The 15000-nt window shown below is 46.9% G+C and overlaps 1 protein-coding gene across 1 annotated transcript in view; it reads left to right on the top strand.

Moving 5' to 3' along the window:
• The window catches only part of arhgap27 (Rho GTPase activating protein 27), a 103058-nt gene that overhangs the window by 37254 nt on the left and 50804 nt on the right, over positions 1 to 15000 (top strand). Inside the window, exons 6-8 of the mRNA XM_079493607.1 lie at positions 18 to 162; positions 754 to 834; positions 9721 to 9840. Of these exons, the coding sequence (XP_079349733.1) occupies positions 18 to 162; positions 754 to 834; positions 9721 to 9840 (346 nt within the window). The remainder of the gene's footprint in view (positions 1 to 17; positions 163 to 753; positions 835 to 9720; positions 9841 to 15000) is intronic.

Below are 15000 nucleotides of genomic sequence, written 5' to 3'. Positions count from 1 at the left end.
CAATCAAATCCCAACAGCCCGGCGCAGGAGTTCAACTTCAGCCACGTGACTCGGCCGGTCATCCCCAGAGCCAGCCTGGACCGCCACGCTCCCGAAGGCTGGACCCTCAGCACCGAGCCCGACGGGACCTGGGTGTTCACCTGCCACACCTCCCAGGAGCAGGTTAGTGACCTGGTGGTGTTCACCTGCCACACCTCCCAGGAGCAGGTTAGTGACCTGGTGGTGTTCACCTGCCACACCTCCCAGGAGCAGGTTAGTGACCTGGTGGTGTTCACCTGCCACACCTCCCAGGAGCAGGTTGGTGACCTGGTGGTGTTCACCTGCCACACCTCCCAGGAGCAGGTTAGTGACCTGGTGGTGTTCACCTGCCACACCTCCCAGGAGCAGGTTAGTGACCTGGTGGTGTTCACCTGCCACACCTCCCAGGAGCAGGTTAGTGACCTGGTGGTGTTCACCTGCCACACCTCCCAGGAGCAGGTCAGTGACCTGGTGGTGTTCACCTGCCACACCTCCCAGGAGCAGGTTAGTGACCTGGTGGTGTTCACCTGCCACACCTCCCAGGAGCAGGTTAGTGACCTGGTGGTGTTCACCTGCCACACCTCCCAGGAGCAGGTCAGTGACCTGGTGGTGTTCACCTGCCACACCTCCCAGGAGCAGGTCAGTAAGAAGCTGGTGTTCCGTTAGTTAGTTCAAATGTGAATCTCGATTGTCCTCCGATTGGGTCACCATGTGACGATGTCATGTGATCAACAGTGGATCAAGTCATTGGACGAGCGAGGACAGACCTACTACTACCTGAGAGACGGATCCAGGTCCCAGTGGACCCTCCCTGAGGTAATGTTATCACCCTAAACTCTAAACCCTAACTCCTAACCCCTAACTCCTAGACCCTAGACCCTAACTCCTAAACCCTAACTCCTAACTCCTAACCCAGTAGACCCTCCCTGAAATCATACTAAAACTAGAAAAAGTGCCCCTCGGGGCACAGGTCTCCACCAGGGCAGGTCAGGTTGTGGCCTCCTGGTGGCGCTATAATAGGCCAATGTGAAAAGGGTGCCATTTCTTCATACGCCTTTGATGGCAATTGGATGATTTGAGGCATTTTGTTCCAAAAATGTGTTTTGCAAAAATCAACCTGTTGGTGGCGCTATAACAGGCCAATGTGAAAATGGTGGGATATATTCCTCAGCCTAGTAAGAAAATGTGTGAAAGATTTCACGTAAATTGCACGCTGCGTTCCTGATTTGAGGCTTTTGTTCAAAACGGGGCAATCTTGCAAACTGTGAAAGCCAATTATAGCCAATTAGGATGGAATATGAAATATCAGACAGATCCGACTTGCGCACATGACCATAGAGATACTGTGTAACGATTTGTGAGATTTTTGGACAGAATCTGGAGGAGTAATATCAAAAAATGTGTTTTACAAAAGTCGGCCTCCTGGTGGCGCTATAAAAGGCAGATGCGGAAAATGCAGGTCAAAGGTTTGTCCTTGGCCTCTAGGGAGTGTGCATGCAACGTTTCACGCAGATCGGTGCAGTTGTAGGTAAAACATGTGAAAAGCTGCCTCATGGTGGTGCTATAACAGGCCGTTCTGGAAAATGTGGGGCAGAGGTTCATCGTTGGCATCCAGGGAGTGTGTGTGCAAAGTTTGGCATCGACCGGGTTAACGGTGCCGGAGATTAGCTGGTAACAGACGGACGGAAGGACGGACACACACACACACACGGACGGAGTGCAAAACACACTCTCTCCCCATGCCTTCGGCCTTCGGCCTGGTGGAGACAACTAACCGTGAGTTTTAGATACTAACCCTGACAAACAAAAATAAAGTGACAACAGTACCCTACTATTGCCTACTCTAATTTATTCTAACAAATATGTACACAAAGAAGGCTTCCGTGGCCCAGAGCTCAGAATATAGAATTACTAATAACTAAAGGTTGGGTAAAGCTTGGTCACAAATATAACTAGAAAAAGTGCCCTTCTGGGCACAGGTCTCCACCAGGAGGATAGGACTGTGTGAGATGTTTGGCAAAATGTTTAGGAGTAATATAAACATGTGTTTTTGTTTGTTATTTTTTTGCAACAATTTTCTTCATTTTGTTGAGGAAATGCAGAGCCAGATCACTCATAGCATGAGGATAGAATTCTGGATGAGCAGGACATGTGCAGCATTTCGTACAAAACGGGCCACTCCTGAAAACTTTGGAAGGCAATGTTAGCCAATCAGTGTAGAATCTGAGAAATCCAACAGACTCGTCTTGATCACATGACTACAGAGATAATTTGCACACTGTGTTTGTGATTTGTGGCATTTTGTTCGAAACGGACCAATCATGTGAGCTTTGGAAGGCAATCTTAGCCAATCAGGATGGAAGATGGGAAATGGTGCAGATCCGTGTTGATCACATGATACACTAGATAGTGTATACCGAATTGTGTGATGTATGGATAAAATGTGTACGAGTAATCTACAGAAATGTGTTTTGCCTAAATCGGCCTCATGGTGGCGCTATAACAGGCCGTTGAGGAATATTTGGGGCAGAGGTTCGTCGTTGGCATCCAGGGAGTGTGTGTGCAAAGTTTGGCATGGATCGGGCCAACGGTGGCAGAGATTAGCTGGTAACAGACGGACGGAAGGAAGGACGGACACACACACACACACACACACACACACACACACACACACACACACACACACACACACACACACACACACACGGACGGAGTGCAAAACATACTCTCTCCCCATGCCTTCGGCCTGGTGGAGACAATAAGCACTTTGGTACAAGATTGGACAGTTGGATGTATAGCAACTAGCTACTGATGTTATCCCTCTCTGCACGGAGGGCGCGCTGCCTCTAGCTTACTCCACTCTGGAGATCAGCTGCCGGGAATGAAGTCCTCGGAACGCCTTCATGCCGTCAGGTGGACTCTGGTGTAGGAGCCGGTTGGTTGGAGCAGCGAGGTGCGGAGCAGGAACGCTCCCCACCAATGGCTGCGCTGACGGATCTGCAGGGAGGGATTAGGCAACGGGGCGCTCGCTGCGCGCACCAACACAGACCCCCTAGCCTAACCCTAACCTACGGCCGTAACACTCCTAACGTCCTAACCCCTAACTCCTAAACCCTAACTCCTAAAACCCTAACTCCTAACCAGTGGAAGCTCCCAGACGTTAAAACTTCATTCAAAATAAAAAATATTAAATATAGTCTTATATATCGTTGCTGTGGGGCAGAAACCTTGTATCTCCTCATGTTATACTTTCTCCTGTGACTGTGTCTGCTACAGGCTCATAATGTTCTCCTGTGACTGTGTCTGCTACAGGCTCATAATGTTCTCCTGTGACTGTGTCTGCTACAGGCTCATAATGTTCTCCTGTGACTGTGTCTGCTACAGGCTCATAATGTTCTCCTGTGACTGTGTCTGCTACAGGCTCATAATGTTCTCCTGTGACTGTGTCTGCTACAGGCTCATAATGTTCTCCTGTGACTGTGTCTGCTACAGGCTCATAATGTTCTCCTGTGACTGTGTCTGCTACAGGCTCATAATGTTCTCCTGTGACTGTGTCTGCTACAGGCTCATAATGTTCTCCTGTGACTGTGTCTGCTACAGGCTCATAATGTTCTCCTGTGACTGTGTCTGCTACAGGCTCATAATGTTCTCCTGTGACTGTGTCTGCTACAGGCTCATAATGTTCTCCTGTGACTGTGTCTGCTACAGGCTCATAATGTTCTCCTGTGACTGTGTCTGCTACAGGCTCATAATGTTCTCCTGTGACTGTGTCTGCTACAGGCTCATAATGTTCTCCTGTGACTGTGTCTGCTACAGGCTCATAATGTTCTCCTGTGACTGTGTCTGCTACAGGCTCATAATGTTCTCCTGTGACTGTGTCTGCTACAGGCTCATAATGTTCTCCTGTGACTGTGTCTGCTACAGGCTCATAATGTTCTCCTGTGACTGTGTCTGCTACAGGCTCATAATGTTCTCCTGTGACTGTGTCTGCTACAGGCTCATAATGTTCTCCTGTGACTGTGTCTGCTACAGGCTCATAATGTTCTCCTGTGACTGTGTCTGCTACAGGCTCATAATGTTCTCCTGTGACTGTGTCTGCTACAGGCTCATAATGTTCTCCTGTGACTGTGTCTGCTACAGGCTCATAATGTTCTCCTGTGACTGTGTCTGCTACAGGCTCATAATGTTCTCCTGTGACTGTGTCTGCTACAGGCTCATAATGTTCTCCTGTGACTGTGTCTGCTACAGGCTCATAATGTTCTCCTGTGACTGTGTCTGCTACAGGCTCATAATGTTCTCCTGTGACTGTGTCTGCTACAGGCTCATAATGTTCTCCTGTGACTGTGTCTGCTACAGGCTCATAATGTTCTCCTGTGACTGTGTCTGCTACAGGCTCATAATGTTCTCCTGTGACTGTGTCTGCTACAGGCTCATAATGTTCTCCTGTGACTGTGTCTGCTACAGGCTCATAATGTTCTCCTGTGACTGTGTCTGCTACAGGCTCATAATGTTCTCCTGTGACTGTGTCTGCTACAGGCTCATAATGTTCTCCTGTGACTGTGTCTGCTACAGGCTCATAATGTTCTCCTGTGACTGTGTCTGCTACAGGCTCATAATGTTCTCCTGTGACTGTGTCTGCTACAGGCTCATAATGTTCTCCTGTGACTGTGTCTGCTACAGGCTCATAATGTTCTCCTGTGACTGTGTCTGCTACAGGCTCATAATGTTCTCCTGTGACTGTGTCTGCTACAGGCTCATAATGTTCTCCTGTGACTGTGTCTGCTACAGGCTCATAATGTTCTCCTGTGACTGTGTCTGCTACAGGCTCATAATGTTCTCCTGTGACTGTGTCTGCTACAGGCTCATAATGTTCTCCTGTGACTGTGTCTGCTACAGGCTCATAATGTTCTCCTGTGACTGTGTCTGCTACAGGCTCATAATGTTCTCCTGTGACTGTGTCTGCTACAGGCTCATAATGTTCTCCTGTGACTGTGTCTGCTACAGGCTCATAATGTTCTCCTGTGACTGTGTCTGCTACAGGCTCATAATGTTCTCCTGTGACTGTGTCTGCTACAGGCTCATAATGTTCTCCTGTGACTGTGTCTGCTACAGGCTCATAATGTTCTCCTGTGACTGTGTCTGCTACAGGCTCATAATGTTCTCCTGTGACTGTGTCTGCTACAGGCTCATAATGTTCTCCTGTGACTGTGTCTGCTACAGGCTCATAATGTTCTCCTGTGACTGTGTCTGCTACAGGCTCATAATGTTCTCCTGTGACTGTGTCTGCTACAGGCTCATAATGTTCTCCTGTGACTGTGTCTGCTACAGGCTCATAATGTTCTCCTGTGACTGTGTCTGCTACAGGCTCATAATGTTCTCCTGTGACTGTGTCTGCTACAGGCTCATAATGTTCTCCTGTGACTGTGTCTGCTACAGGCTCATAATGTTCTCCTGTGACTGTGTCTGCTACAGGCTCATAATGTTCTCCTGTGACTGTGTCTGCTACAGGCTCATAATGTTCTCCTGTGACTGTGTCTGCTACAGGCTCATAATGTTCTCCTGTGACTGTGTCTGCTACAGGCTCATAATGTTCTCCTGTGACTGTGTCTGCTACAGGCTCATAATGTTCTCCTGTGACTGTGTCTGCTACAGGCTCATAATGTTCTCCTGTGACTGTGTCTGCTACAGGCTCATAATGTTCTCCTGTGACTGTGTCTGCTACAGGCTCATAATGTTCTCCTGTGACTGTGTCTGCTACAGGCTCATAATGTTCTCCTGTGACTGTGTCTGCTACAGGCTCATAATGTTCTCCTGTGACTGTGTCTGCTACAGGCTCATAATGTTCTCCTGTGACTGTGTCTGCTACAGGCTCATAATGTTCTCCTGTGACTGTGTCTGCTACAGGCTCATAATGTTCTCCTGTGACTGTGTCTGCTACAGGCTCATAATGTTCTCCTGTGACTGTGTCTGCTACAGGCTCATAATGTTCTCCTGTGACTGTGTCTGCTACAGGCTCATAATGTTCTCCTGTGACTGTGTCTGCTACAGGCTCATAATGTTCTCCTGTGACTGTGTCTGCTACAGGCTCATAATGTTCTCCTGTGACTGTGTCTGCTACAGGCTCATAATGTTCTCCTGTGACTGTGTCTGCTACAGGCTCATAATGTTCTCCTGTGACTGTGTCTGCTACAGGCTCATAATGTTCTCCTGTGACTGTGTCTGCTACAGGCTCATAATGTTCTCCTGTGACTGTGTCTGCTACAGGCTCATAATGTTCTCCTGTGACTGTGTCTGCTACAGGCTCATAATGTTCTCCTGTGACTGTGTCTGCTACAGGCTCATAATGTTCTCCTGTGACTGTGTCTGCTACAGGCTCATAATGTTCTCCTGTGACTGTGTCTGCTACAGGCTCATAATGTTCTCCTGTGACTGTGTCTGCTACAGGCTCATAATGTTCTCCTGTGACTGTGTCTGCTACAGGCTCATAATGTTCTCCTGTGACTGTGTCTGCTACAGGCTCATAATGTTCTCCTGTGACTGTGTCTGCTACAGGCTCATAATGTTCTCCTGTGACTGTGTCTGCTACAGGCTCATAATGTTCTCCTGTGACTGTGTCTGCTACAGGCTCATAATGTTCTCCTGTGACTGTGTCTGCTACAGGCTCATAATGTTCTCCTGTGACTGTGTCTGCTACAGGCTCATAATGTTCTCCTGTGACTGTGTCTGCTACAGGCTCATAATGTTCTCCTGTGACTGTGTCTGCTACAGGCTCATAATGTTCTCCTGTGACTGTGTCTGCTACAGGCTCATAATGTTCTCCTGTGACTGTGTCTGCTACAGGCTCATAATGTTCTCCTGTGACTGTGTCTGCTACAGGCTCATAATGTTCTCCTGTGACTGTGTCTGCTACAGGCTCATAATGTTCTCCTGTGACTGTGTCTGCTACAGGCTCATAATGTTCTCCTGTGACTGTGTCTGCTACAGGCTCATAATGTTCTCCTGTGACTGTGTCTGCTACAGGCTCATAATGTTCTCCTGTGACTGTGTCTGCTACAGGCTCATAATGTTCTCCTGTGACTGTGTCTGCTACAGGCTCATAATGTTCTCCTGTGACTGTGTCTGCTACAGGCTCATAATGTTCTCCTGTGACTGTGTCTGCTACAGGCTCATAATGTTCTCCTGTGACTGTGTCTGCTACAGGCTCATAATGTTCTCCTGTGACTGTGTCTGCTACAGGCTCATAATGTTCTCCTGTGACTGTGTCTGCTACAGGCTCATAATGTTCTCCTGTGACTGTGTCTGCTACAGGCTCATAATGTTCTCCTGTGACTGTGTCTGCTACAGGCTCATAATGTTCTCCTGTGACTGTGTCTGCTACAGGCTCATAATGTTCTCCTGTGACTGTGTCTGCTACAGGCTCATAATGTTCTCCTGTGACTGTGTCTGCTACAGGCTCATAATGTTCTCCTGTGACTGTGTCTGCTACAGGCTCATAATGTTCTCCTGTGACTGTGTCTGCTACAGGCTCATAATGTTCTCCTGTGACTGTGTCTGCTACAGGCTCATAATGTTCTCCTGTGACTGTGTCTGCTACAGGCTCATAATGTTCTCCTGTGACTGTGTCTGCTACAGGCTCATAATGTTCTCCTGTGACTGTGTCTGCTACAGGCTCATAATGTTCTCCTGTGACTGTGTCTGCTACAGGCTCATAATGTTCTCCTGTGACTGTGTCTGCTACAGGCTCATAATGTTCTCCTGTGACTGTGTCTGCTACAGGCTCATAATGTTCTCCTGTGACTGTGTCTGCTACAGGCTCATAATGTTCTCCTGTGACTGTGTCTGCTACAGGCTCATAATGTTCTCCTGTGACTGTGTCTGCTACAGGCTCATAATGTTCTCCTGTGACTGTGTCTGCTACAGGCTCATAATGTTCTCCTGTGACTGTGTCTGCTACAGGCTCATAATGTTCTCCTGTGACTGTGTCTGCTACAGGCTCATAATGTTCTCCTGTGACTGTGTCTGCTACAGGCTCATAATGTTCTCCTGTGACTGTGTCTGCTACAGGCTCATAATGTTCTCCTGTGACTGTGTCTGCTACAGGCTCATAATGTTCTCCTGTGACTGTGTCTGCTACAGGCTCATAATGTTCTCCTGTGACTGTGTCTGCTACAGGCTCATAATGTTCTCCTGTGACTGTGTCTGCTACAGGCTCATAATGTTCTCCTGTGACTGTGTCTGCTACAGGCTCATAATGTTCTCCTGTGACTGTGTCTGCTACAGGCTCATAATGTTCTCCTGTGACTGTGTCTGCTACAGGCTCATAATGTTCTCCTGTGACTGTGTCTGCTACAGGCTCATAATGTTCTCCTGTGACTGTGTCTGCTACAGGCTCATAATGTTCTCCTGTGACTGTGTCTGCTACAGGCTCATAATGTTCTCCTGTGACTGTGTCTGCTACAGGCTCATAATGTTCTCCTGTGACTGTGTCTGCTACAGGCTCATAATGTTCTCCTGTGACTGTGTCTGCTACAGGCTCATAATGTTCTCCTGTGACTGTGTCTGCTACAGGCTCATAATGTTTCTCCTGTGACTGTGTCTGCTACAGGCTCATAATGTTTCTCCTGTGACTGTGTCTGCTACAGGCTCATAATGTTTCTCCTGTGACTGTGTCTGCTACAGGCTCATAATGTTCTCCTGTGACTGTGTCTGCTACAGGCTCATAATGTTCTCCTGTGACTGTGTCTGCTACAGGCTCATAATGTTCTCCTGTGACTGTGTCTGCTACAGGCTCATAATGTTTCTCCTGTGACTGTGTCTGCTACAGGCTCATAATGTTTGGAGCTGTGGACATTTATATTGGGCATTTTGAAACGTTTGTCTCAAGTGTGTCTGTGTGTCTGTGTGTGTGTGTGTGTATAAATACTAATAATAAGTACATTGGGTCCATTGAACACATGGTTCATTTTGACATTTCCTCAGAAGTTCTGGTCTTGGACATCAAAGGTTTCCACACGGCAGCCAATAGTATATTTCTAATTATCCCATTCTGGGTCGGGAACCCCTTTTTGGTGTTTTAAACCATTATGTTATACTTTAGCTATTGAAAAATAGCAGACCTACAAGCTCGTAGCGCTGCACTCGGTGCCGCGCTACGAGCTTGTAGATCTGCTATTTTTTTGAAAGATCGTGAAAATGTGCCACAAATCTTTGAATATATATTCTTTCAGAGCGAACGTTTTTAACTCAAGTCTTTGCTTCTGGGAGTCCCGTGGGTCCCGTGGCCAAATACACATATAATTATAGGGGTCCTTGACATGAAATAGTTTGAGAACGAATGACATAGAAACATAGGGTTTTTCAGAAAACTGTTGGGTTGAATGGGTTAAATATACGGAACACACAGGCTACTGTGTGTTTATGAATGAATCCCTTCATAATATATTAACCCTTCATGCTCCTCTGTTCTGTTCCCATGCAGGCTCCTGTGTGTTTATGAATGAATCCCTTCATAATATATTAACCCTTCATGCTCCTCTGTTCTGTTCCCATGCAGGCTCCTGTGTGTTTATGAATGAATCCCTTCATAATATATTAACCCTTCATGCTCCTCTGTTCTGTTCCCATGCAGGCTCCTGTGTGTTTATGAATGAACCCTTCATAATATATTAACCCTTCATGCTCCTCTGTTCTGTTCCCATGCAGGCTCCTGTGTCGTGGGCTCAGGGTGCGTTTGGTAACGGCGTCGAGTCCGACGGCGTTTCTAACGTCAAGAACTGGAGACACACCATGGGCCCTGGTCAGCTGTCTGTGCAAGAGGATGTGGTGAGAACGCACGCACGCACGCACGCACACACACGCACATACGCACACATATGCACGCACGCACGCACACACACACACACATACGCACGCACGCACACACACACACACACACACACACACACATAGGCACGCACGCACGCACACATACGCATGCACGCACGCAGACTATTTTGCTGTAATCCATGGGTGACATTTACAAGATGTAAGTGGTTAAAACTAGAGCTGGGACTCGATTAAAAAAAATAATCTAATTAATCAGAGGCTTTGTAGTTAATTAATCTCGATTAATCGCATTTTAATCGCATATCAATATTCAACCCGAGAACAGTGAGAAACCTTTTTTTTCAAATGTTTTTTGGTATCCCAGTGAATAGTGACTACGGGATTCCACTCATTTTCAACATTTTACTGTCATTAATATACCTTAGAGTTGTTGTGTGGATATAATAAGAAAGTCCCCCCCCCATTCTGTGTTGCCTAGAACTGGAGGTCTTAAAAAAAACAGTAACATTATGAAGTACATTTTTGTGATGTCACTGAGATGTACTTCATAATGTTACTGTTTTTTTCAGACCTCCAGTTCTATAGGCAACACATAATGGGGTGACTTTATTATTTCCAGTGCACACAACAACATAGCAAAATGTTGAAAATGAGTGGTATTCCCCTTTAAGCAATACAACTTTTTTATCCCAACAGATAAACAAGAGCAGCAAGTGCCTATATAGTGTCTTCAGTGTGTATATGAATACTCAAATGTGCTTTACATGACGGGGCATGAGAACAAATGAAAACAACTTTATTATGGGGGAAACATTTCACATGAGGTTGGGGCTGACCCACGCTTGCTACTTCAGTATGTTTCGCATCGAGGACAGCTTGACAGCTTCGTGCTGTGGTGAAATCACCGCGCGTCTCCGGTGGTCTGTGAGACATGTTAAACTGAAGCAGCTAGCAAGCCTAGCATAGAAGCTAACGTTGGTCATAAATGGATCCTTTCACTCCGACATTGCACACAGCCATGCCGCTATCCACGCGTCCATCCGATAGCTTTTACATTTTATCTAAATGTCCCATCCATGGAGTAAAAGCGATATAAGCGGCTTCTTCATTCGATTCATTTGGGTTTGGACTTTGGGCTTTCTGACGGAGCTGTAGCCTGTAGTGTAGAGTGAACAACTGCTGCTGCTGCTGCTGCTGCTCGCGTGCCGCAGCCAATTCAGTACTACTAGAAATGCACCCAGTGAGAAACGTTCCGCGGTGGATGTCCCGGCCCTAGTTAAAACAGTTTTTGTTTTTATTTTAATGTGCAGTATTTTATTTTGTAGCGATCTGTAAATTACATTTCACATGATGATGACCATAAAATAAAACATAATAATACATGCGATTTCTCAGAAAATTAAAAAAAAACTTGACTTTGAGTCAAAGTGACTCAAAGTCGCTTTTCAGGACAAAAATAATAAAAACTCCTTTATTAGGAAAAGTCTAAAAACTAAAAGAAAGGTAAACACGAGGCGTTGTGAGTAAATTACATCAATAACAACTTAACCCATTTAGACCTGACGTAGAATAAAAAAAAACTGTAGTCTTTTAGGTCATATTTAACCTTCTAATGATGGACAAAAGAACTACAACACCTCTCTGACACAATGCCACTGAGCCTCTGTAGTCTTTTAGGTCATATTTAACCTTCTAATGATGGACAAAAGAACTACAACACCTCTCTGACACGATGCCACTGAGCCTCTGTAGTCTTTTAGGTCATATTTAACCTTCTAATGATGGACAAAAGAACTACAACACCTCTCTGACACGATGCCACTGAGCCTCTGTAGTCTTTTAGGTCATAGTTAACCTTCTAATGATGGACAAAAGAACTACAACACCTCTCTGACACAATGCCACTGAGCCTCTGTAGTCTTTTAGGTCATATTTAACCTTCTAATGATGGACAAAAGAACTACAACACCTCTCTGACGCGATGCCACTGAGCATCTGTAGTCTTTTAGGTCATATTTAACCTTCTAATGATGGACAAAAGAACTACAACACCTCTCTGACACGATGCCACTGAGCCTCTGTAGTCTTTTAGGTCATATTTAACCTTCTGATAATGGACAAAAGAACTACAATGCCCATCCTCCTAAGGTTACATTATGTCAAAGAAAGATTGCACTGCTGCTGATGGACATGTTTCACAACATTATCAGTTTAAAATCTTCATGTTTTAACTTTTAATAGCAACCACAATTAGTTTAAGTCTAATTATCGGGACAATTGGTTTGGAAGACAGGACAATGCTCGTAAAATTAGAAACGCACGCACGCACGCACGCACGCACGCACGCACGCACGCACGCACGCACGCACGCACGCACGCACGCACGCACGCACGCAAGCACGCACGCACTCAAGTCTAGACAGGGCACATTTCTCGCTACAGAAGGCTATTATTAATCTCTTTGCTGTTGTAGAGGCGACTAAACACAGGGCAATGGAGAGAGAAATCTGTGAGATAACGCCCTGCACACACACACACACACACACACACACACACACACACACACACACACACACACACACACACACACACACACACACACACACACACACTCTCTCTCTACTGTACATGCATAAGCAGTGAGTCATGAGCTGGGTGTGCCAGGTGTTGAACGAGGGGGGGGGGGGGTACATGCCTGACACGCCCACTTCTTTTGAAGTCTCATTTTAGCCCTGCGTTTGTTTACACGCCGCCGAGAATAGCAGATCTACAAGATCACTGGAGCCGCCATGTGAACCTGTGGAGACGGTTGGATAGTTTCAACTCAGAGATAAAGACAGAGGAACTATAGCAGGCTGTACCAGGTAGAACACACAGAACCAGGCTGTACCAGGTAGAACACACAGCACCAGGCTGTACCAGGTAGAACACACAGAACCAGAATGTACCAGGTAGAACACAGAACCAGGCTGTACCAGGTAGAACACACAGAACCAGGCTGTACCAGGTAGAACACACAGAACCAGGCTGTACCAGGTAGAACACACAGAACCAGAATGTACCAGGTAGAACACAGAACCAGGCTGTACCAGGTAGAACACACAGAACCAGGCTGTACCAGGTAGAACACACAGAACCAGAATGTACCAGGTAGAACACAGAACCAGGCTGTACCAGGTAGAACACACAGAACCAGGCTGTACCAGGTAGAACACACAGAACCAGAATGTACCAGGTAGAACACAGAACCAGGCTGTACCAGGAAGAACACACAGAACCAGGCTGTACCAGGAAGAACACACAGAACCAGGCTGTACCAGGTAGAACACACAGAACCAGGCTGTACCAGGTAGAACACACAGAACCAGAATGTACCAGGTAGAACACAGAACCAGGCTGTACCAGGTAGAACACACAGAACCAGGCTGTACCAGGTAGAACACACAGAACCAGAATGTACCAGGTAGAACACAGAACCAGGCTGTACCAGGTAGAACACACAGCACCAGAATGTACCAGGTAGAACACACAGAACCAGAATGTACCACGTAGAACACACAGAACCAGGCTGTACCAGGTAGAACACACAGAACCAGAATGTACCAGGTAGAACACAGAACCAGGCTGTACCAGGTAGAACACAGAACCAGGCTGTACCAGGTAGAACACAGAACCAGGCTGTACCAGGTAGAACACACAGAACCAGAATGTACCAGATAGAACACACAGAACCAGGCTGTACCAGGTAGAACACAGAACCAGAATGTACCAGGTAGAACACAGAACCAGGCTGTACCAGGTAGAACACACAGAACCAGGCTGTACCAGGTAGAACACACAGAACCAGGCTGTACCAGGTAGAACACACAGAACCAGGCTGTACCAGGTAGAACACACAGAACCAGGCTGTACCAGGTAGAACACACAGAACCAGGCTGTACCAGGTAGAACACACAGAACCAGGCTGTACCAGGTAGAACACACAGAACCATAATGTACCATGTAGAGCACAGAACCAGGCTGTACCAGGTAGAACACAGAACCAGGCTGTACCAGGTAGAACACAGAACCAGGCTGTACCAGGTAGAACACAGAACCAGGCTGTACCAGGTAGAACACAGAACCAGGCTGTACCAGGTAGAACACAGAACCAGAATGTACCAGGTAGAACACACAGAACCAGAATGTACCAGGTAGAACACACAGAACCAGAATGTACCAGGTAGAACACACAGAACCAGGCTGTACCAGGTAGAACACTCAGAACCAGGCTGTACCAGGTAGAACACACAGAACCAGGCTGTACCAGGTAGAACACACAGAACCAGGCTGTACCAGGTAGAACACACAGAACCAGGCTGTACCAGGTAGAACACACAGAACCACAATGTACCAGGTAGAACACAGAACCAGGCTGTACCAGGTAGAACACACAGAACCAGGCTGTACCAGGTAGAACACAGAACCAGGCTGTACCAGGTAGAACACAGAACCAGGCTGTACCAGGTAGAACACACATAACCAGAATGTACCAGGTAGAACACAGAACCAGGCTGTACCAGGTAGAACACAGAACCAGGCTGTACCAGGTAGAACACAGAACCAGGCTGTACCAGGTAGAACACAGAACCAGGCTGTACCAGGTAGAACACAGAACCAGGCTGTACCAGGTAGAACACACAGAACCAGGCTGTACCAGGTAGAACACAGAACCAGGCTGTACCAGGTAGAACACACAGAACCAGGCTGTACCAGGTAGAACACACAGAACCATAATGTACCAGGTAGAACACAGAACCAGGCTGTACCAGGTAGAACACACAGAACCAGGCTGTACCAGGTAGAACACAGAACCAGAATGTACCAGGTATAACACAGAACCAGGCTGTACCAGGTAGAACACACAGAACCAGGCTGTACCAGGTAGAACACAGAACCAGGCTGTACCAGGTAGAACACAGAACCAGGCTGTACCAGGTAGAACACAGAACCAGGCTGTACCAGGCAGAACACAGAACCAGGCTGTACCAGGTAGAACACAGAACCAGGCTGTACCAGGTAGAACACAGAACCAGAATGTACCAGGTAGAACACAGAACCAGGCTGTACCAGGTAGAACACACAGAACCAGGCTGTACCAGGTAGAACACACAGAAC

The sequence above is a fragment of the Electrona antarctica genome (genome assembly GCF_951216825.1).
Source record: "Electrona antarctica genome assembly, chromosome: 22".
NCBI lineage: Eukaryota > Metazoa > Chordata > Actinopteri > Myctophiformes > Myctophidae > Electrona > Electrona antarctica.
Note: the sequence above shows the minus strand (reverse complement) of the source record. Positions and strands in the feature narration are given on the sequence as shown.